The sequence below is a fragment of the Bos indicus genome, chromosome 3, assembly GCF_029378745.1.
Source record: "Bos indicus isolate NIAB-ARS_2022 breed Sahiwal x Tharparkar chromosome 3, NIAB-ARS_B.indTharparkar_mat_pri_1.0, whole genome shotgun sequence".
In the NCBI taxonomy this organism is placed as follows: Eukaryota; Metazoa; Chordata; class Mammalia; order Artiodactyla; family Bovidae; genus Bos; species Bos indicus.
The window spans coordinates 50,598,018-50,621,099 of record NC_091762.1 but is presented as its reverse complement, the minus strand read 5'-3'; the positions used below and the strand labels follow the sequence as shown (position 1 = coordinate 50,621,099).

The 23,082-nt window shown below is 35.2% G+C and overlaps 1 protein-coding gene across 9 annotated transcripts in view; it reads left to right on the top strand.

Annotated features, from left to right (window-relative positions):
- CCDC18 (coiled-coil domain containing 18) overlaps nt 1-23,082 on the top strand; it is a 173,212-nt gene that overhangs the window by 83,736 nt on the left and 66,394 nt on the right. For all 9 annotated transcript variants that reach the window (XM_070786090.1, XM_070786089.1, XM_070786084.1 and 6 more), the window contains 5 exons: nt 2,403-2,519; nt 3,201-3,344; nt 5,183-5,386; nt 7,134-7,271; nt 13,962-14,162. In XM_070786090.1, the coding sequence (XP_070642191.1) occupies nt 2,403-2,519; nt 3,201-3,344; nt 5,183-5,386; nt 7,134-7,271; nt 13,962-14,162 (804 nt within the window). The remainder of the gene's footprint in view (nt 1-2,402; nt 2,520-3,200; nt 3,345-5,182; nt 5,387-7,133; nt 7,272-13,961; nt 14,163-23,082) is intronic.

The following is a 23,082-nucleotide window of genomic DNA, read 5'->3' as shown; positions in this document are numbered from 1 at the left end:
AGCTCCTTGTGACTCAATGTACTACAGCACGCCAGGCTTCCTTGTCTTTCACTATCTCCCAGAGGTTTTTCAAACTCATGTCCATTGAGTCATTGATGCCATCCAGCCATCTTATCCTCTGTCACTCGCTTCTTCTCCTGCCCCCCATCTTTCCCAGCATCAGGGTCTTTTCCAATGAGTGGACTCTTCTCATCAGGTGGCCAAAGTATTGGAGCTTCAGCATCAGTCCTTCCAATAAATATTCAGGGTTGATTGCCTTTAGGATTGACTGATTTGATCTCCTTGCTGTCCAAGGGACTCTCAAGAGTCTTCTCCAGCACCACAATTTGAAAGCATCAGTTCTTCAGCACTCAGCCTTCTTTATTGTCCAACACCCTCCATACATGACTACTGGAAATATAACAACTTTGACTATACACACCTTTGTCAGCAAAGTGATGTCTCTCCTTTTTAACATGCTGTCTAGGTTTGTCATAGCTTTTCCTCTAAGGAACAAATGTCTTTTAATTTTGTGGCTGCAGTCACCGTCTACAGTGATTTTGGAGCCCCCCAAAATAAAATCTTTCACCGTTTCCACTTTTTCCCCATCTTTTTGCCCTGAAGTGATATGACCAGATACCATGATCTTAGTTTTTTGATTGTTGGGTTTTAAGCCAGCTTTTTCACTCTCTTCTTTCACTTTCATCAAGAGGCTATTTAGTTGCTCTTGGCTTTTCTGCCATAAGCATGCTCTTATCTGCATATCTGAGGTTATTGATATTTCTCCCAGCAATCTTTGATTCCAGCTTGTGCTTCATCCAGCCTGGCATTTCTTATGATGTACTATGCATATAAGTTAAATAAACAGGGTGACAATATACACCTTGATGTACTCCTTTGCCAGTTTGGAACCAATCCATTGTTCCATGTCCAGTTCTAACTATTGCTTCTTGACCTGCATACAGGTTTCTCAGAAAATAGGTAAAGTGGTCTGGTATTCCCATCTCTTGAAGAATTTTCCACAGTTTGTGGTGATCCACACAGTCAAAGGCTTTAGTGTAGTCACTGAAGCAGAAGTAGCTTTTTTTGGAATTCCCTTGCTTTCTCTATGATCCAGTGGATGTTGGGAATTTGATCTCTGGTTCCTCTGTGATTTTTTTTTTCTTAATGTGGTTAGTTATATTAATTAACTTTCAAATGTGGAGTATAGTTTTTTTTATGCATTCTTGAGTATGATTCACTAATATTTTGTTGAGAATTTTTACATCTATGTTCATGAAAGATACTGGTCTATAGTTTTCTTTCTTTATAATGTCTCTGGTGTTGGTATTAGGGTTATGCTAGCCTTAGAGAATGAGTTAGTACTTCCTCTGTTTCTATCTTCTAAGCGAGAGTGTAAAGAATTGGCATAATTTCTTCTTTAAATGTTCAATAGAATTTACCAATGAACCCATCTGAACCTGGGGCTTTCTGTTTTGGAAAGTTATTAATCATTGATTCAGTTTCTTTAGTGGATATAGGCTTATCCAGATTATCCATTTCTTCTTGTATGAGTTTTGGCAGATTGTGCCTTTTGAGTAACTGGCCAATTACATCTAATTTTATTTAAATTCATGGACTAAGAGCTGTTTATAATATATCTGTATTATCCTATTAATGTCCTTGATATTTGTAGTAAAATCTCCTTTTTCATTTCTCATATTAGCAATTTATATCTTCTCTCTCTTTTTTTGTTAGTCTGGCTAGAGGCTTATTGCTATTATTAATCTTCATGAAGAGCCAGTTTTTGGCTTTGTTGATTTTCTCTATTGATTCCCTAATTTTAATTGCTACTCTGGTTTTTAGCATTTTTTTTTTCTTCTGCTTAGTTTGGATTTGATTTGCTCTTGCTTTTCTAGTTTGTAAGATGGAAGCTCAAGTGATTAATTTTAGATCTTTCTTCTTTTCTCATATATGCATTCAGTGCATAGATGTTCCTAAGCAGTGCTTTTGCTGCATCCCATGGTTTTCATGTTGCATTGTAGTATTTAGCATAAAATGAAGTTTGTCACTTATGTGATCATAAGTGACAAAATTTTGTCACTTATGTGAATATATGATTATATATTGGGCTCAAGATCCAGTATTATTAAGCAATGATTATTTTTCTCATTCTTTTTAATAATTGATTTGAGGTGCATTTATTCTTCAGTTATACCCACTGTGAGAGTGAAGTGAAGTCGCTCAGTCGTTTCCGACTCTTAGTGACCCCATGGACTGCAGCCCACCAGGGTCCTCCGTCCATGGGATTTTCCAGGCAAGAGTACTGGAGTGGGGTGCCATTGCCTTCTCCACTGTAAACAATTCTAAATAACATTCCAGGCATACAGTTTTTCACATTAGAATAAGATTGAACAATAGCTTAATGTTGCTTTTGTGTTTAGGTTACACATTTGGATATGACTATTCGTGGGCACAGGGGAGAAATGGAACAGAAAATAATTAAACTAGAGGGTACTGTGGAGAAATCAGAATTGGAACTTAAAGAAAGCAGCAGACAGGTAAATTATTAAAAATTATGTCTTAAATTATTTTAAAAATGACTCCTTAACTATAAACATATACTATTCACATAAAATGGCTTTTGACTAGAATACATACAGTAAAAATACTGCATTTGAACTGTGCCACACAACTTGTGGGATTTTAGGTTCCCAGTTAGGGATTGAATCTGATCCCTTAGCAATGAGAGTGTGGAGTCCTAACCAGTGGACTGCCAGGGAATTCTCAATGATGCATAATTTTAATTATCTTGTACTTGCTACGTTATATTCATTTTCTTCTCTTAAATTTTCCCCCAGCTTTATTGAGGTATAATTGAGAATAAAAAGTGCCATGTATTTTAGGTGTACAATGTCATGTTTTAATGGACATACACATTTTGAAATAATTATCAGAATTAAACTAATTAGCATATCTACCACCTCATATAGTTACTTTTTTTTTTTTTAATGAAAACACCAAGTGTGCAACATAGTATATTTTAGTTATACATATAAGCATCTTATTAGGCACAAAATTCTGATACTTATGTCAAAGTTATGTTTGTCTCAAGAAAAACACATTTTAAAATTTTGCCATTTTAGATATACAAGTTTAAAGCTTGACTTACATGGATTACAGTTATGATGGAAGAATTATTTTTCTTTATTTACATTAACATTGCTCTGTTTAAAATTCAGATAGAAAGTTTGAATGAAAAATTGCAAAATTCCAAAGAACAACTTCGAGAAAAAGAGTTTATAACACTACAAAATGAACAAGAGATAAGTCAACTGAAAAAAGAAACTGAACGGACACAACAAAAGATGAAAGAAATGGAGAGTGTAAGCAAATTATTTTCCTCCTAAGGAACAAGGTTGATACAGATCTTTGTTTTAAACTGATTGGTTTTATATGTGATTGGTATTTAATATGCACAGAAACTGGCTAATTATTTGTGCCAGATATCTATTAATTTCCTTATCTTCTTAATTACTTTATGATTGGTGAGTTACCATGTTATTTGTCTTTACATTCCCTATAGGCATTGGCATGATATCTCTTACATAGTAAATCCATGATATATGCTCACTTGGTCGATAAATAAATATTTTAATTGAGAACCTACTATGTGATAGAACTGAAGATCAGATATTACTAGGATGCACTACTTTGTCCTTGAAGAACTCTGTTCAGAGAATGAATTAACAGATAACAGTGTATTATTGATGTCAAGTACTTCGAGTTGCCAGATGAATTTTGATAACTTCTTATTATCAGTTTGCACATGTGTTGACTTCTGAACCCATTCTACCCACTTGCCTTTTTAAAAAGTGAATTTGCTTCTAAGAGCTCTTGTAGATGTAACTTTTTCTTGTTTTTAAATACTATGCTCAGTTTTAAAACTTACTGTGTAGCTCCTTCTGGTGTTTGATTAACTGATTTTCTGTCTCTTCCAGTCATAAACTCTACAAGGGTAACTACTTTATTTCCTGTTTTCTCCTTTATCCTCAATACCTATAATAGTACATAGCACATAGTAAGCATGAATAAATATTAGTTGAATTATATATATATATATATATATATATATATATATAAATTAAGCAGGGTCTCTGAGAGCAAGTTTGGGTTCTAGTGAGAAAAAGAAAAAGATTGTTGACTCAGTTGTTTCATGTTCTCAAACAAGGGCTGGCTAAAAGTATTTACATGAGGTTTATACTGATACACAATGGGACCTGGGGCCCCCATTCTAGACATCAGGTTCCTTGTGCTTTGTACTGGTTTCTTTCTTTCTTATCAGTCCTAAAGTTAAGTGTCATTACCTACCATCTTATCTATGTCATCAAGCTGATTTAGAACTAATTGACTTTTTACTGAATTTTTTTTCTTCTGGAAATAGAACTTTACTAGGGATTTAACTTGAAGAAGGCAATGGCATCCCACTGCAGTATTCTTGCCTGGAAAATCCCATGGATGGAGGAGCCTGGTAGGCTGCAGTCCATGGGGTCGCTAAGAGTCGGACAAGACTGAGAGACTTCACTTTCAGGAAGCATTGTAGAAGGAAATGGCAACCCACTCCAGTGTTCTTGCCTGGAAAATCCCAGGGATGGGGGAGCTTGGTGGGCTGCCATCTGTGGGGTCGCACAGAGTCGGACATAACTGAAGTGACTTAGCAGCAGCAGCAGCAGCAGGAATTTAACTGAGGAATGTAAAATATTTCAGAGAGAATAGCAGCAGTCCCAGTAACAAATTTCACTTTTGCAGAGAATAAGGTCGTTCTTAACCCAGCTTTGTGGATTAATGGTGGGCTTTATTTATACTAGTATTTTCTCCATCTTTGACATGGATAATCAAATATTAACTTCTTCTCTTTATATTATTATGTATTCTGTCATGTTACTTCATACTGTTAAAGGATTATGCAGCTTGCATGTTGAAGGCGTGTAAAATATACCAGTGAGTCCTAGATTTATTACAGTACTTTTGTCATTTTCTTACTATTAAAAAAGTTTTCTTTTCTGAATATCAGTTTCACAGTGGTTTATATTCATTGTATATTAAACTATATAGACATTTAGTTGGGAGGGAGTATGTCACTTATTAAAAGAGAAATCAGAGTAAGAAATAGGTTATCTGGGTCATTTTATTTTGAAACCTACAAATGTCTTGTGTACTTCAGGTTATGAAAGAGCAGGAACAGTACATTGCAACTCAGTACAAGGAGGCCATAGATTTGGAGCAAGAATTGAGACTAACTCGGGAGCAGATGCAGAACTCTCATAAAGAATTGGTGGAGGCTCGTCATCAACAAGTCCAAGCACAGAGAGAAATAGAAAGGCTCTCAAGTGAACTTGAGGAAATAAAGCAACTCTCTAAAGAGAAAGTAATTCCTATTCTAATTTTATCTTATTGAAAATCTTAGTTTTTAACATTTGCTTGTTTTGACAGTAGAATATTGTTCTTATAAAAGTTGTTCCACAGCAGTATAAATGTACTTAAAAATAGTTAAGGTGATAAATTTTGTTTTATGTATATATTACTCAAAAAAAAAAAAAAAAAAAAACCTGTGTTATATTTAGCCTAGCATTGTAGTGTAATCAGGAAGTCTCTCAGAACTGAATTTTAGTCAAACTGGTTAGTTTTCAATAATATAAGTTACAAAGCACTTTCAGACTTTGAACTGAATTTGAGCTACCCCTGGGACAGAAAAAGAAATCTAATGCATATTTTTTAAGTAAAAAGTTTTGCATTTGTAGCCATTTATAGATGAAAACTATCTAGATTTATAACTATTAGAAACCTGCAGTCTAGAACCTTGGGGAGGAAAAGTGCTTTTAAATAGCAAGACTACTAATGTAAATTGTATTTCTCTAGTATTACATAGAAAATTAACAACTTGCCTTAAAAATATTTAGATTAATATGCTTGGCTTAATTACTTAGACTTCAAGAAAAATTATTTATTGATATTCTACAAAAGTTCTTGTGATTTTTCTGCTTTCTACTATGGTTCTATGGTTCTAATTAAGTATGGATTTTGAATAAAAGTGTTTTTACATTTAGTTTTGGTTAACCTGATGACATTTTTATTTACATTTCTGGATGGTTAGACTAATAAAAAATATATAGGGGATTTTTATTAGACTATGTCAGGTACTTGGGAGTCTACTAGGAGAAGGGAAGCTATCTACTTTTATCTCATTTCTGTCCTTATCAGTGATATCTAAATGTAATATAATTGATTTTATCTGATAAACCAAGCTCAGTTAATCAAATAACTAAATGAAAGTGGAGAATTATTAAGAATGATTGTTTAAATATTATATTTTAACCCCAAACTCTAAATTTACAGTCATTTGTTAACCTTTTAATGTGGGACCAAATCTTGGCTTTTTGTATATGGGTAGGGTCACTTGATAACATTCCACCTAGTTTTTCTTGCATAAACCACACTGATATGCCATCATCTATAGCTTCCAATTTGGTTTTTTAAGAGTTAAGAGACATTCATAAATCAGTCAGAGGACAACATCTCTTATATTTTGTATGAGATTTCCCACAATATTTTACAACTAATTAGGTAGCAAACATTTGTGACTCGTTGAATTGTCTCAAAGCATATAACTTATTTTTCATATAAAAACATTCCTTTTGCATGTGCATTTCATCTGTATTCATAATGTATAATAAAATTACATAATTGTAGTCGCAAACACAGCTGTCATAGATATGTTTGATAAATGCACAACTGTAGATAAGCAAACAGCACATATGGTGAGCAAAAATACTTAGGCATGTCTAAAGAGGAGACTACTGTCTGCTAAAGCTCAGTGTTCCATGGTTATTAGTTTATTTTACAAAAAGCATTGATTAGTGAACTTATATTAATAAACAATATATAAACAATAAACAATAAACAATGATACTTTCCCATTAGTACTCTCTTAAATATCTCGATTAAATTCTAGATTGTTACACTTTATAAAGTATACATTTAATAAGGTAACTGTGTATGAGTGTTCATACAGTATTACAAAAGATTGAAGTACTTCCATAAGTGTGCTGAATTGTTTAGCTACAATAACCAAATAAACAAGTAGTGTAACCTTTACTTAATATGTCATTTTCAAGGAAGCTCATGGAAAATATTTAGCTGAAGAACTGGGGGCTTCTCAAGTACGTGAAACTCAGTTAGAAGCAAGAATGCAAGCAGAAATCAAGAAATTGTCAACAGAAGTAGAATCTCTCAAAGAAGCATATCATCTAGAGGTAAAGAAAAATTTAATTTGTTCCATTACTCCCTGCTAAAGTGTGTTGATCTATCTGAACAAAGTATAAATCTAGCTTTTAAATGTTTATTATAGAGAAATACATTTGGTCTTTTCATTTCTGGTAGGCTGAACATATTATTTTCGCTTCATATTCCAGTGTACTAATACTCTATGGGTTAAGAGCTTGAATTCTTTAGACAGGCATACTGGTTCTAAATCTCAGTTCATTACTTGGTACTTATGTAACCTTAGGCAACTAACTTAACATCTCTGACTAAAATGGATATAATAATGCTATCTATTTCATAGAACTGTGTGGAGGATTAAGTGAATTAATGTAGTTAATGTTCTTACACCAGAGCCTGGCACATTATTATCATTGTCATAACTTTTTATAAAGTAACACTTGTCAAAACTACCTGGAGGTATTTAATAACCAATGTAAACAGTTTCATGTGATGTCAATCTATTAATGTGTGGTAATTTTCAAGGTTTGCTCTGATCATAAGTTAGAGCAGCAATACAATAATTTGCTCTTCATCAGTATGTCCTGAGCCTTTACAGAGATGGACAGTGTTATCAATTAGAATAGCATTTCTTGTCTTTTTTAAAACTGTATTTGAAGATATTCAAATTTAAGTTTCCTTATAAAGTGTTCTAATAAAGCATTTTTGTGGATGGTGCTTGTTGCAAATGTTGTTTAGTCACTAAGACGTCCGACGCTTTGTGACCCCATGGATTGCCTCACACCAGGCTCCTCTGTCCTCCACTGTCTCCTGGAATTTGCTCAGATTTATGTCCATTGAGTCAGTGATGCTATCTAACCATCTCAAAGACATTTATGTTAAACTCGTTTTGAGGAAGTTTGGTTAACATCTTTTTGAGGAATAAATTGCGTTTTTGGTTAACATGTCTTGCTTAAATGCATTTAGAGTCAAATTTCTTTGAAAACGTTGTGTCTGCCAAACAAAACACGTTTGCATGCTCAATCCAGTCCTAAGGCCAAGAGATTACAACCTTTAGTCTTTGGAGATAAAAGTGAATGCTGATGAGTTCAGCATAATTATTTGATGTTAACTGGTCAACTTGGTGACCTTCAGTAATAATTGGTCCATCTCAAGAATTTGCCAGCAGCAACTCAATAAGCTTTTTTTACATGGTCTATATTTCTACTTTTATTTTAATTATCCAATTTTTTAGTTTTAGTTTTATAAGCCTCTTGAAATTATTTATAAGCAGATAGTACAAAAAATGAATTGTAAAAATTGGTTCTAGTATTGCTGTTTAATATCTGGTATTAATATTTTATATGCAGCATATGAAAATACCTAATATGGACACTTTCACAGGGGCTGCCACTGGTGGCTTTGAGGCTGTTAGGGATGAAGGCACCCAGCACAAAGCTTTTCTGGTTAGATCCCAGACATATAGGTCCAATTAACTCTCGTGGTGGTATAGAAGGTTGAAAGCTCTACATAGGAACATGATGTGAATGGAAGAGACCTGTCATTATGCAAACAGTATGGCACTCATAAGCAGACAGTAAAAACACTCATCTCAAAGAGACCAGCACTTGTGTCACAGTGTAAGTTAGATGCTTGTGGAACAGCTTTTGATAAATGAGATCTTCCAGCCAGACAGTGATTCCCTTGGACCCATTACCTTATATTCATGATCAGATTGGATCACCTCCCATCCTGAGGCTCCCCAAGACTTTTGAATAGTTTTTCAATGATCCTTACAGAAAGACACCCTCCCAGAGAAATGCAGTATTTATATACAGTGCATTGGATCTCTGCTGCTGTTGCTGCTAAGTCGCTTCAGTTGTGTCTGACTCTGTGTGACCCCATAGATGGCAGCCCACCAGGCTCCCCCGTCCCTGGGATTCTCCAGGCAAGAACACTGGAGTGGGTTGCCATTTCCTTCTCCAGTGCATAAAAGTGAAAAGTGAAAGTGAAGTCGTTCAGTCATGTCCAACTCTTTGTGACCCCATGGACTGCAGCCTACCAGGCTGTCCATCCATGGGATTTTCCAGGCAAGAGCATTGGAGTGGGGTGCCATTGCCTTCTCCGATTGGATCTCTAGGAAACACCAAAGTTATCAGTGAAGAATATGGCAAATGACTTAAAGGCTACTGTGAAGTAATTTTGTATGGCTTGATAGTAAAGCTCCTAGAACCAGTTTCTGTCTCTGCAAGGTTCCAAACATTTGGAAGAAGCTGACCAGTGCCCCGAAACCCTTTTCCCTATCCATTTACACAAGTTACAGCATGCTATTGGTTGCAACATTATTGAGGGTTACAGAGCTCTTGTGAAGTAAATTGAAAATGAATCTGCTAACATACCTAGAGTCCCTCAAAAACATAGTCATGAGGATAATATGAATTTGCCCAAACCTGTGGGAACCTTTAAGGAATGCAAAGAGTGGATAATAAAATTTTCCAAAAAAGAACCTTCAAATAGGAGTAATTAAAATAAATACTTGCAGGTTAAAAATATATATATAGGTTTGTTGTGGTTGTTCTTAAGAAAGATGTTTTTAAGAAACACAAGCTGGAATCAAGATTGCCAGAAGAAATCAATAACCTCAGATATGCAGATGACACCACCCTGATGGCAGAAAGTGAAGAGGAACTAAAGAGCCTCTTGATGAAAGTGAAAGTGGAGAGTGAAAAAGTTGGCTTAAAGCTCAACATTCAGAAAACGAAGATCATGGCATCCAGTCCCATCACTTCATGGGAAATAGATGGGGAAACAGTGGAAACAGTGGCTGACTTTATTTTTCTGGGCTCGAAAATCACTGCAGATGGTGACTGCAGCCATGAAATTAAAAGACGCTTACTCCTTGGAAGGAAAGTTATGACCAACCTAGATAGCATATTCAAAAGCAGAGACATTACTTTGCCAACAAAGGTTCGTCTAGTCAAGGCTATGGTTTTTCCTGTGGTCACGTATGGATGTGAGAGTTGGACTGTGAAGATGGCTGAGCGCCGAAGAATTGATGCTTTTGAACTGTGGTGTTGGAGAAGACTCTTGAGAGTCCCTTGGACTGCAAGGAGATCCAACCAGTCCATTCTGAAAGAGATCAGCCCTGGGATTTCTTGGAAGGAATGATGCTAAAGCTGAAACTCCAGTACTTTGGCTACCTCATGCGAAGAGTTGACTCATTGGAAAGACTGATGCTGGGAGGGATTGGGGGCAAAAGGAGAAGGGGACGACAGAGGATGAGATGGCTGGATGGCATCACTGACTCGATGGGCGTGAGTCTGAGTGAACTCCGGGAGTTGGTGATGGACAGGGAGGCCTGGCGTGCTGCGATTCATGGGGTCACAAAGAGTCAGACACGACTGAGCGACTGATCTGATCTGATCTGATGTTGTTTGAATATAAAATGAAAGTATGTTATTAAATAGGAAAAGGGATTGATAATTGTTAACTAATTTTTAAAATACAGGTTTTAGAATTGTCAGGAAACTCAATTGCAAAGCTGATTTTCTCAATAAAATGAGATTTTTAAAAACTTTATTATGGAAAATTTTTAACATAATCAGAAGTAGAATGGTATAAATTTTCCTATATATTGTTATTGTTGTTCAGTTGCTCAGTCATGTCCTACTCTGCTACTCCATGGACTGTAGCACACCACGCTTCCCTGTCCTTCACCATCTCCCAGCGTTTGCTCAAACCCATGTCCGTTGAGTTGGTGATGCCATCCAACCATCTCATCCTCTGTCGTCCCCTTCTCCTCCTCTGTCATCCCCTTCTCCTCCTGCCTTCAATCTTTCCCAGCATCAGGGTCATTTCCAGTGAGTGGGCTCTTTGCATCAGGTGGCCAAAGTATTGGAGTTTCTGTTTCAACATCAGTCCTTCCAATGTATATACAGGGTTGATTTCCTCCAGGATTGACTGGTTTGATCTCCTTGTTGTCCAAGGGACTCTCGAGAGTTTTCTCCAGCATCACAGTTCAAGGATATCAAATCTTTGCTGCTCAAGCCTTTTTTATTGTCCAGCTCTCACATCCATACATGACTACTGGAAAAACCAAGCTCTGACTATGCAGACCTTTGTAGGCAACAAAATGTCTCTGCTGTTTAATACTATATCTAGATTTGTCATAGCTTTTCTTCCAAAGAGCAAGTGTCTTTTAATTTAATGGCTGCAGTCACCATCAACAGTGATTTTTGAGCCCAAGAAAATAAAGTTTTTCACTCTTTCCACTGTTTCCCCATCTACTATCCATGAAGTGATGCAACCAGATGCCATAATTTTCATTTTTTGAATGTTGAGTTTTAAGCTAGCTTTCATCAAGAGGCTCTTCAATTCCTCTTTGCTTTCTGCCATAAGGGTGGTATCATCTGCATATCTAAGGTTATTGATATTTCTCCTAGCATTCTTGATTCCAACTTGTGATTCATCCAGCCCGGCATTTTGCATGATGTATTCTGCATATAAGTTAAATAAGCAGGGTGACAGTATACAGCCTTGACGTACTCTTTTCCTGATTTGGAACCAGTCCATTGTTCCATGTCTGGTTCTAACAGTTGCTTCTTGACCTGCATACAGGTTTCATAGGAGGCAGGTAAGGTGGTCTGATATTCCCATCTCTTTAAGAATTTTCCAGTTTGTTGTGATCTACATAGTCAAAGGCTTTTTCATAGTCAATGAAGCAGAAGGAAATGTTTTTCTGGAATTCCCTTGCTTTTTCTGTGATCCAATGGATGTTGGCAATTTGATCTCTGATTGCCTTTTCTAAATCCAGCTTGTACATCTGGAAGTTCTTGGTGCATGTACTGTTGAAACCTAGCTTGAAGGATTTTTAGCATTACCTTGCTCTCATGTGAAATGAGCATAATTGTACAGTAGTTTGAACATTCTCTGACATTGCCTTTCTTTTGGATTGGAATGGAAACTGACCTTATTCAATATTATGGCCACTGCTGAGTTTTCCAAATTTGCTGGCATATTGAGTTCAGCACTTTCACAGCATCTCTTTTAGGTTTTGAAATAGTTTAGTGGAATTTCATCACCTCCACTAGCTTTGTTTGTCTTGATGCTTCCTGCTGCTGCTGCTGCTGCTGCTGCTGCCAAGTCACTTCAGTCGTGTCCGACTCTGTGCGACCCCATAGATGGCCTCCTACCAGGCTCCTCTGTTCCTGGGATTCTCCAGGCAAGAACACTGGAGTGGGTTGCCATTTCCTTCTCCAATGCATGAAAGTGAAAAGTGAAAGTGAAGTCGCTCAGTTGTGTCCGACTCTTAGTGACCTCATGAAAGCCCACTTAACTTCACTCTCCAGGATGTCTGGCTGTAGGTGAGTGATCACACTGTCGTGGTTATCTGGATCATTAAGTTCTTTTTTGTATTTGTTGTTGTTCAGTCTCTCAGTCGTGTCTGACTCTGCATCCTCATGGACTGCAGCATGCCAGACTTCTGTGTCTTCACCGTCTCCCAGAGCTTGCTCAAACTCATGTCCATTGAGTCAGTGATGCCATCCAACCATCGCGTTGTCTTATCATCTTTTTTGTATAGTTCTTCTGTATTCTTGCGTCTCTTAATATCTTCTGCTTCTGTTTAGTCCATACTGTTTCTGTCCTTTATTGTGCCTGTCTTTACATGAAAAAGGTTACCTTGGTATCTCAGATTTTCTTGAAGAGATCTCTAGTCTTTCCCATTCTGTTGTTTTCCCTTATTTCTTTCCTATATATTGCTCAGCTTCAATAATTTTCAACTCATGGCTGAGTCTTGCAACCCCATGGACTGTATGTAGCATGCCAGGCTCCTCTGTCCATGGGATTCTCCAGGCAAAAACACTGGAGTGGGTTGCCATTTCCTCCTCCAGGGGATCTTCCTGACCTAGGAGTTGAACCAGGGTGTCCTGCATTGCAGGCAGATTCTTTACCAAGAAGCCCGCTCATGGCCAATTTTACTTAATTTGTAAGAATGTTGACTATTTATTTTATATAAAAGGAAATTTGAGAATGAAGAAGAGTGCTGTTATTAATTACACCAGAATACCAGGCATAAAACCTAGATGATTGTAGGTAAACTGGGAAGTATGATTACCATATCTTTAACCTCTCTCATTTCTCTTTTTTCCCTCTCTCACATATCCTGTAATTTTGAGGGATGGAAATCCAAAACATGATTGTTTCATCAATAAGCATTTCAATAAATATATCTGAAAGATAAGAACTATTTAAAAAATATAACCACAATGCCATTTTCATACTTATAATTTGATTATAATTCCTTGATATCATCAAACATGTAGTCATTGTTCAGATTTCCTTCTCCAATGCATGAAAGTGAAAAGTGCAAGTGAAGTCGCTCAGTCGTGTCCGACTCTTAGCGACCTCATGAAAGCCCACTTAACTTCACTCTCCAGGATGTCTGGCTCTAGGTGAGTGATCACACTGTCGTGGTTATCTGGATTATGTCTTCCTCATAAAGGTCTTTATAGCTGATTTCTTCAAATCAGTATCCAAAAGTAGTCCATTGTACTTAGTTAACTGTTCTTAAGTAAATTTAAGACTATTTTCCCTCTAATATGTTGTTTGTTGAGAAATCATATTTGTAACTATAAACAATTTGCTTTTATTTCAAGGGGAAATGGAAAGTATTAGAATGTTATTGAAACCAACTTCATCCTATTTTCTTTCTTCCATTCCTTTTCAATTTGGGGGCTGTGTAGATGATTTCACATCAGGAAAACCATGCAAAGTGGAAGATTTCTGTTGATTCTCAAAAGACTTCTGTTCAGCAACTAAATGAACAATTAGAGAAAGCAAAACTAGAATTAGAAGAAGCTCAGGACACTGTAAGCAGTTTGCATCAGCAAGTCCAAGATAGGAATGAAGTAATTGAAGCTACAAATGAAGCATTACTTATTAAGGTAAGTGAACATATAAAATACATAAAGCAGAACTATAATGAAGTAAATTTATGACTGATTTCCCCATAATCAGAATTCCTGGAGTTTGTAGAACACTTAATAACCAAAAATTGACCTTTGAATAAAAGGCCCTTTATTTAGAAGATACTGAATTTGGAGATTATTAATAAGGAATGTATCATATTGCCTTAAGAGAAATAATTATGATCAAACATGAACTTTAAAAACTTTTTTTTGGTGAGAACATTTAAGTTCTACTTTTTCAGCAAGTTTCATTTATACACTGGTTTTATCAACTATAGTCATCATATTATACATTAAACCCTCAGTCATCTTATATCTGAAAAGCTGTACCCTTTGAGCAACCTATTTTGCTCACCTCCCAATCTCCTAGTCTCTGGCAACCACTCTCCTGCTATTTCTATGAGTTTGGATTTTTTTTTTTTTTGAGATTCCACATTCAAGTAATATCATGCAGTATTTGTCTTTCTCTGTTTTATTTCACTTAGTGTAATGCCCTAAAGGTCCATTGATGTTGTTCCAAAGGGCATATTGTACATTCCATTATATATATGTATTTACCACATCTTCTTTATCCATTCATCAATGGGTACTTTTTTCCTTATCTGAGCTAATTGTGAATAATGTTGCAATGAACACAGGAGTGCATTTAATAACCTGTTTTCATTCCCTTTGAATATATACCCAGAAGTGGTGTTGCTGGGTCATATGAGACTCCTATTTTTCATTTTTGGAAGAATCTCCACGCTGTTTCCCTTAGTGCTTGTACTAGGTAGCTTGCCTACCAACAGTAAACATGGTCTCCCTTTTCTACATACCCTTGCCAACACTCATTTCTTGTCTTTCTATTGATAGCCATTCTGGTGGGTGTAAGGTGATATCCCATTTGATGTTGATATGCATTTCCCAGAAGATTAGTGATATTGAGTACCTTTTCATGTACTTATTGGCCCTTTGTATATCTTCTTTGAAAAAATGTATATTCAATTCCTCTACCTTTTTAAAAACTGAATGGTTTGTTTCTTTGCTATTAAATTATATGAGTTCTTTATGTAGTTTAGATATTAACTGCTTATCAGATAAATGATTGGCAAACATTTTCTCCCATTTTGTATGTTGCCTTTTTACTGGTTTCCATTGCTGTGCAAGAACTTTTTAGTTTGTATAGTCCCTCTTTTTTATTTTTGCTTTTGTTGCCTTTACTTTTGTTATCAAATCCAAAAAATCATTGCTATGCCCAATATCAAGATGCTTACTCTCTAATTTTTCTTCACTCTCAGTTTCAGTTGATTTTTGTGTATGGTGTAGGACTGGGGTCCAGTTTCATTCTTTTGCATCTGGCTGTCTGGTTTTCCCAGCATGATTCATTGAAGATAATTATTCTTTCCTGATTGTATGTTCTTAGTTCCTTTGTCATAAATTAACTGGCTATACATGCATAGGTTTATTTCTGGGCTATCTATTTTGTTCCATTTATCTGTGTGTCCATTTCTATACTACTGTGTACCATAGTGTTTTTATTATTGTTACTATAGCTTTGTAATATGGTTTGAAATCAGGAAATATGATGTTTCCAACTTTGTTATTTCTTAGAATTGCTTTAACTATTTAGGGTCTTTTGTGGTTCCATTCAAATTTTATGATAGCTTGTTCTATATCTGTGAAAAATACTGTTGAAATTTTGATAGAGCCTCCTTGTCTTGTTCCTGATGTTAAAGGAAATGCTTTCAGTTTTTCACTGTTTAGGGTTATGTTAACTGTGGACTTGTTATATATAACCTTTATTATCTTGGTGTACATTCCCCCTGTACCCACTTGTTGCATTGTGCATTTTCATCATAAATGAATATTGAATTTTGTCAAATGCTTTTCTCCATCTATTGAGACGATCATATAATTTTTATCTTCTTTTTATTAATGTGGTATCACATTAATTTGCAGATGATGAACCATTCTTACGTCCCTGGAACTAATCTCTCACGTGATCATGGTATATGATTCTTTTAATGCATTGTTGAATTCAGTTTGCTGTTACTTCTTTTAAATATTTATTTATTTTAAAATACTTTTTATTGATACTGGAATATATTGTTTTACAGTGTTTTAGTTTCTGATGTACAGCAAAGTGAATCAGTTTTGGGAGGTTTTTTAAAATTATTATTACTGATTCAGTCTCCTTACTGGTAATTGGTCTATTGAGATCTCACTTTATATTTCTTCATTATTTGGTCTTGGTGGGTTGTAAGACTTATCTGTTTTTTTCTTGGCTGACCAATTTATTAGTGTGTAATTGTTCATAGTAGTCCCTTATGATCCCTTATCTCTTTGGTATCAAGTTGTAACATCTCTTTCATTTCTGATTTTATTTAAGTTCTCTCTCTTTTTCTCTTATTAAGCCTTGCTAATGGTTTGTCTATTGTGTTTATCTTTTTTAAGAACTCAGCTATTAGTTTCATTAATCTTTTATATTGTCTTTTTAGTCTATCTTTAATTTATTTCCACTCTGATCTTTATTTCATTCATTCACCTAACTTTGGGCTTAGTTTGTTCTTCCTTTTCTGTTTCTTTAAGGTAGAAATTTAGGTTGTTTTATTGATGTCTTTCTTGTTTCTTACTATATAAATACAGTGTTTATCACTATAAATTTCCCACTTGCATCTGCTTTTGCTATGTCCCATAAGTTTTGGTTTACTATATTTCTATTTTAATTTGTCTGAAAATAATTTTTTATTTTTCTCTTGATTTATTCTTTGACACATTGGTAGTTACATCACATGTTGTTTAATCTCCACGTAATTGTGGGTTTTCCAGTTTTATTCTTGTAGTCGATTTCTGGTTTTCTACCATTGTGGTTGGAAGATGCTTTATAGGATTTTAATCTTCCTAAATTTGTTTTTGTTTTGTTAATCTTCCTAAATTTATTAAGACTTGTTTTATGACTTAACAGATGATCCATCCTGGAGAATGTTCCATATTAACTTGAGAAGAATATGTACACTCCTGCCCTGTATTGGATGAAATATTCTGTAACTGTTAAGTCCATTTGGTCTAACTTACAGTTCAAGTCCAATGTTTTCATAATGATTTTTTGTATGGATGATCTATCTATTGATGAAACTAGGGTATTGAAGTCCCCTATATGCTTATCTCTTTCTCCCTCTGGTCTGTCAATACTTACTTTATATATTTGGGTGTTCCTGTGTTTTTTAGGTGCAAAATATATACAAATGTTATTCTTTTCTTAGATTGATTCCTTTAGCATTATATAGTGACCTTCTTTGTCCCTTGTTACACTTCTGGCATAAAGTCCAGGGAGACACTTGTAATTTGGAACAGGCTTGAGGGAGAAGGTAGAGAAAGTGTCTTCTGGCTTCCCTGGTCTTTCAGGTGCCCCTTGTTGTTTGTTGTTCAGTAACCAAGTCGGGTCTGTTTGTGACCCCATGGAGTGCAGCATACCTGGCTTCCCTGTCCCCCATCATCTCCCAGAGTTTGCCCAAGTTCGTGTCCATTGAATCAGTGATGCTATCCAACTATCTCATCTTGTGTCACCCTCTTCTCCTGCCTTCACTCTTTCCCAGCATCAGGGTCTTTTTCAGTGAGTCAGCTGTTCACATCAGGTGACCAAGGTATTGGAGCTTCAGCATCAGTCCTTCCAAAGAGTATTCAAGGTTGATTTCCTTTAATATTGACTGACTTGATCTCCTTGCTTTCCAAGGAACTCTCAAGAGTCTTCTCCAGCACCACAGGTACCCCAGATGCATGCTAAAATAGAAGCCTGACCTTTGCACAGAAACTTTTAAAGTATGAAAATAGACCTATTTTGGAGAAAGTCTGGGAGATGGACATTTTCTTGCTTGCTTCTTCTGTACTGAATTCTATGATGTTAACCATGGTACATCCTTGCAAGCCTGTTAAGAACTGCTTCTTTGTTTGCTATAATCTTGTGGGTCTCGGACGCAGGCCCCATTGGCTTTCACAGCTAAATGTTTTGAAAACCCATTGCTTACATGGAAGTCTTAAAAGTTGGAACACTACATGTGGGATCCAAGCCCTTTACTCTTAAGGAAGAAACTGAAAGCCAGATGTTCCTTCCCATTGTATAGCCGGTTCTTGGCATGGCCTTTATGGCAAAAGTGAAGTTCAGCTTTCCTGTTAGTTTTGATGTGGACTTTCTCATTCACCCAGTGTGTAGATGTTTCTCAGCTAGTTTTTTCAAAGGGAATTGTTCCTTGTACAGTTGTAGATTTCATCATTTGTACATGGAAGGAGATATGAAAGGAGCCTATATTGCCATCTTGACCTGGCCAGTTGAATCATGATGTTTACTTTAGAGGGTTTTAAAATTTTTTTTTTAGTTATAAAAGTATGATAACTCATTTACAGGAGACTTGGAAAATACAGAACAAGATTACATATAGTTACACTATATATTACAATTTTTTAAGTAGATAAATTAAGATTTTTAGTTGGAGTTTCAATATCAAACTCTCAAAAATTAATAGAATGAGTATACAGAGAAGAAGGATATAGTAGACCTGAAAAGCTCTGTGTACCAATTCAACATAATTAAGATTTATACATTTTCACACATGAGTAGGATACAAGTTATATTCAAGTTCCCATAGATTGTAAACTAGGAGACACTAAAACATATCCAAAGACATAAAACAAGGTTCAAAAATTTCATGGTCTAAAGGTATTGAAATCATAGAGTCAGTTCTGTTATCACTGTGATATTATGTTAGAAATCAATATCAAGAGATATTTGAAAATAACCCATATCTTTTCAAGTGCAATGTGACATTTGCCAAGAGAGAGCTTCAACTTAGCCATCAAAAGCCTCAATTGAAAAAAAAAAAGCCTCAATAAAGTTAGACTGAAAAAAAACAGAGGGTAATTGCAGAGGAGAAAGCATTTAATGAGAAATTAATATAAAAATGAGAAATTAATGTTAAAGGTACCGTAAAAAAAAAATCCCATGTATTTGGAAGTTTAATGTCAACTTTTAAATGATGGATGTATCTAAGAAGCCATAACAAGGAAAATTAGAAAATATTTGTAATTGAATGAAAATGAAAAGAGAATTTACCAGCATTTATTGCATGCAGCTGAAGCGCCTCGATGCAATTAAATACAATGTGGAGTCTTTAATGAGGTATGAAAACAAATAATGGGCAGCATAAAATTCTGTGAGATTTGAACATCATCTGTACTTTAGTTAATAATACTGTATCACTTGTTAATTTCCTGTGTTTTTTAAATAACATAGTATTTCTTTATATTCTCAGAATTGGATTAGAAGTTTCAAGCCTCATTCAAATTTTCTTTTTAAATCACTAAGATAATACATTTTCTGGACTTTTACCAGTAATACTAGATGCCAAAATACATGACACTATATCAAAATTTGAGTGAATATAAATTAGAACTCTAGCATTCTGTTCATACTAAGCCAAACAAGTAGAATCAAAGTGTCATAAATTTAGCTAGGCAAAAATTCACAATTTTTATAAAATACATATATTATACATACTATATATATATGTTACAAAAGCCTTTCTACTACACTTGAAATGTCTTGAGAAACAACAACAAAAAAGAGAGAAATTGGAAAACATAAGCTAAATGAAATGGGAGCATTGACTATGAAATAGAAAACATGAATCAAACTAGATAAAAGTAAAAGATCATCATATAGTTCAGTTGTTTTTAAACATGGCTGTTCACTAGAAATACATTTGGCACTTTGGAGAAGAGTAGCAATACCTGGGCATTTTTATTTTTCAAAAAATTCCAAGATAATTTTGTTGTGCATCTGGATTTTAAAAAGTGAATACAGGTTTTTCTGTTAAATGGTAATTTTAGTGATATAGAATTCTGCTCTTTTCTGTTGACCAATCATGATACAATGATATTAAGAAAATAGTAATTATATAATCATAATACTGAAAGATGTTTATCAGTTTTCATAGTCAATAGCCAGACAAAAAATAAAAAATAATCACAGTTGCAAACCATAATGGAAACATAATGAACCTCACAATATGAAATAATTACATACAGTTTTGGGCATAGAGTAATACGGTAAGTGGCAGTGTATATGTGCACATGCTCTCATCTGCCCATCCAGTCTATGTCTTTTGATTGGTGCATTTAATCCATTTATAGTTAAGGTAATTATCACTATGTATGATCCTATGATCCTGTTGGGCTTCCCTGGTGGCTCAGATAAAGGATCCACCTGTAATGTAGGTGACCCAGGTTCAATCCCTGGATTGGGAAGATCCCCTGGAGGAGAGCATGGCAACCCATTCCAGTATTCTTGTCTGGAGAATCCCCATGGACAAAGGAGCCTGGCGGGCTACAGTCCATGGGGTCACAAAGAATCTGAACAACTAAGCACAGCACACCACATGATCCTATTACCATTTTCTTTTTTTCAATTAATTTTTTTATTGAAGGATAGTTGCTTTAAAGAATTTTGTTTTCTGTCAAACCTCAACATGAATCTGCCATAGGTATAAATATGTCCCGTCCCTTTGAACCTCCTTCTTGTCTCCCTCCCCATCCCACCTCTCTAGGTTGATACAGAGTCCCTGTTTGAGTTTCCTGAGCCATACAACAAATTCCTGTTGGCTACCTATTTTACATATGGCCTATTACCATTTTCTTAATTGTTAGGGGTTTATTTTTTGTAGGTCTTTTCTTTTGTGTTTCCTGCCTAGAGAAGTTCCTTTAGTATTTGTTGTAAAGTTGTTTTGGTGATGCTGAATTCTTTTAATTTTGCTTGTCTGGAAAATTTTGGATTTCTCCATCAAATCTGAATGAGAGTCTTGCTGGATAGATTATTCTCAGTTGTAGGTTCTTCCCTTTCATCGCTTTTAATGTATCATGCCATTCCCTTCTGGCTTGGAGAGTTTCTGTTGAGAAATCAGCTGATAACCTGATGGGAGTTCTCTTGAGTATTATTTGTCATTTTTCCCTTATTGCTTTTAATATTTTATCTTTGTCTTTAATTTTATCAATTATTGTGTGTCTCGGTGTGTTTCTTCTTGAGTTTATTTTGCCTGGGACTCTGCATTTCCTGAACTTGGTTGATGATTTCTTTTCCCATATTGAGGAAGTTTTCAGCTGTTATCTCCAGATATTTTCTTGGGTCCCTTCTCTGTCTTTTTCTGGGACCGCTATAATGCAAATGTTGGTGCATTAACTTAGACTGTCTACATTTTTTTTCTTTTTTTTTTTTCATTCTTTTTTTTATATTCTGTTTTGTGGCAATCACCATTCTGTCTTCCAGGTCACTTACCTGTTCCTCTGTCTCTTGTTGTTTCCTTCTAGTGCATTTTTCATCTCTGCTTGTTTGTCCTTAGTTCTTCTAGACCTTTGGTAAACATTTCTTACATCTTCTTCATTGTTTACCTGAGATCCTGGATCATCATCACTATCATTAGAAAATGCAAGATTATATTAAAAAAATATTTTTACTGGTTTTGAGTACATATGTGATTTTTCAGATAGACTCTTGGTAGTTATTCACCCTTATTGATCATGGCAGTTTATTATTGAATTTGGAATTAATATCAGTATTGATGCATAGGAATAATTTAATATTAGTTCAAATTGCCGATATGTATGATTAACATTGTCAGTGAAGACCTTAAAAAAGACCAACCCCACTGATAGTTGTGAAGCAATAAATGATTTTATAGTAAAATGGAAGTTATTGAAAAGCAAAGAAACTCAATTATTACTATGGAAATACTTGTATTATTATGCTAAGCACTTAAATTCCTTTTATAAAATGCTTGATATTGACTTACCTGGTGGTCCAGTTGCTAAGACTCTGCACTCCCAGCGCTTAGGGCCTTGGTTCTGTCTCTGGTCAGGAAACTAGATCCCACATACCACAACTGAGTTCTCATGCTGCAACTAAAGATCCGATGTGTGGCAACTAAGACCCAGTGCAGCCAAATACATGATTTTTTGTTTTTAATGCTTGATATTCATAGTACTATAGGAAAGTTGAATAAACAGAATCCAGAATTATGTTTCAGGTGAACCCTCTATACTTTTATTGAAATAGTAATATACTTAGTGTTCTGGGGATTTATAACATTTATACAAAATTATAAAACGTCATTGCAAAAAATTCAATCTACAAATTTTAAAGATTCTGCATAGTATATCTCTGTCACTTATTAGTAGTAATCTCTGCTCACTTGTTAGATATTACCAATGAGATAAATACAGTGGATTGCACTTATCAATTATTCAGCAGTGTGTAAATTCAGCTACTTAGAAAGTTGTCAAAATATTCTCAGAATAGCAGCAATTCTTAAATGAACTATAGATACATAGATCTTAGAACATGTACCATGATTAGCCAGGATAGCAGGCAAAAAGTAGAGTTTCTTTGTTTTCTTCTTTTTTTTTTTTCTTTGTTTTCTGACAATAGCTCTCGAAGTCAATTTTAGCTGGCTCTAAGGTCTAGTTTGGAGAGAGAAAGAAGAAAAACTAAGAAAAGAGCAGAAGCTGGCATAAATGTAACAATTAGAAGTAACTATAAATAGTGGAAAGCTATTCACTGAAAGCAGCAGTAAATGACAGAGAACAGGAACAGAAGTGAGGGAGAAGAGAAGAAAGAACACTGAGGCAACTGATCTTTTCAGTTTAATAGCCTAAAAAGTACCCTAGTATTTGAGTGTGTCTTCTGAAGGCCATAAAACATCAGTGTATTATGGCCTACTACAGTAAGGATCACAACAATGAGCTGCTTTGAGTCTTAAGAAAAAGGTGAATTATGTTTAATATATTTGGTTTACTACATTTCTTCATAAAAGTTAGGTGTTGAACTCTAAGTTAAATGGAATCCTACTTATCTGAGATACCACATTTCTTA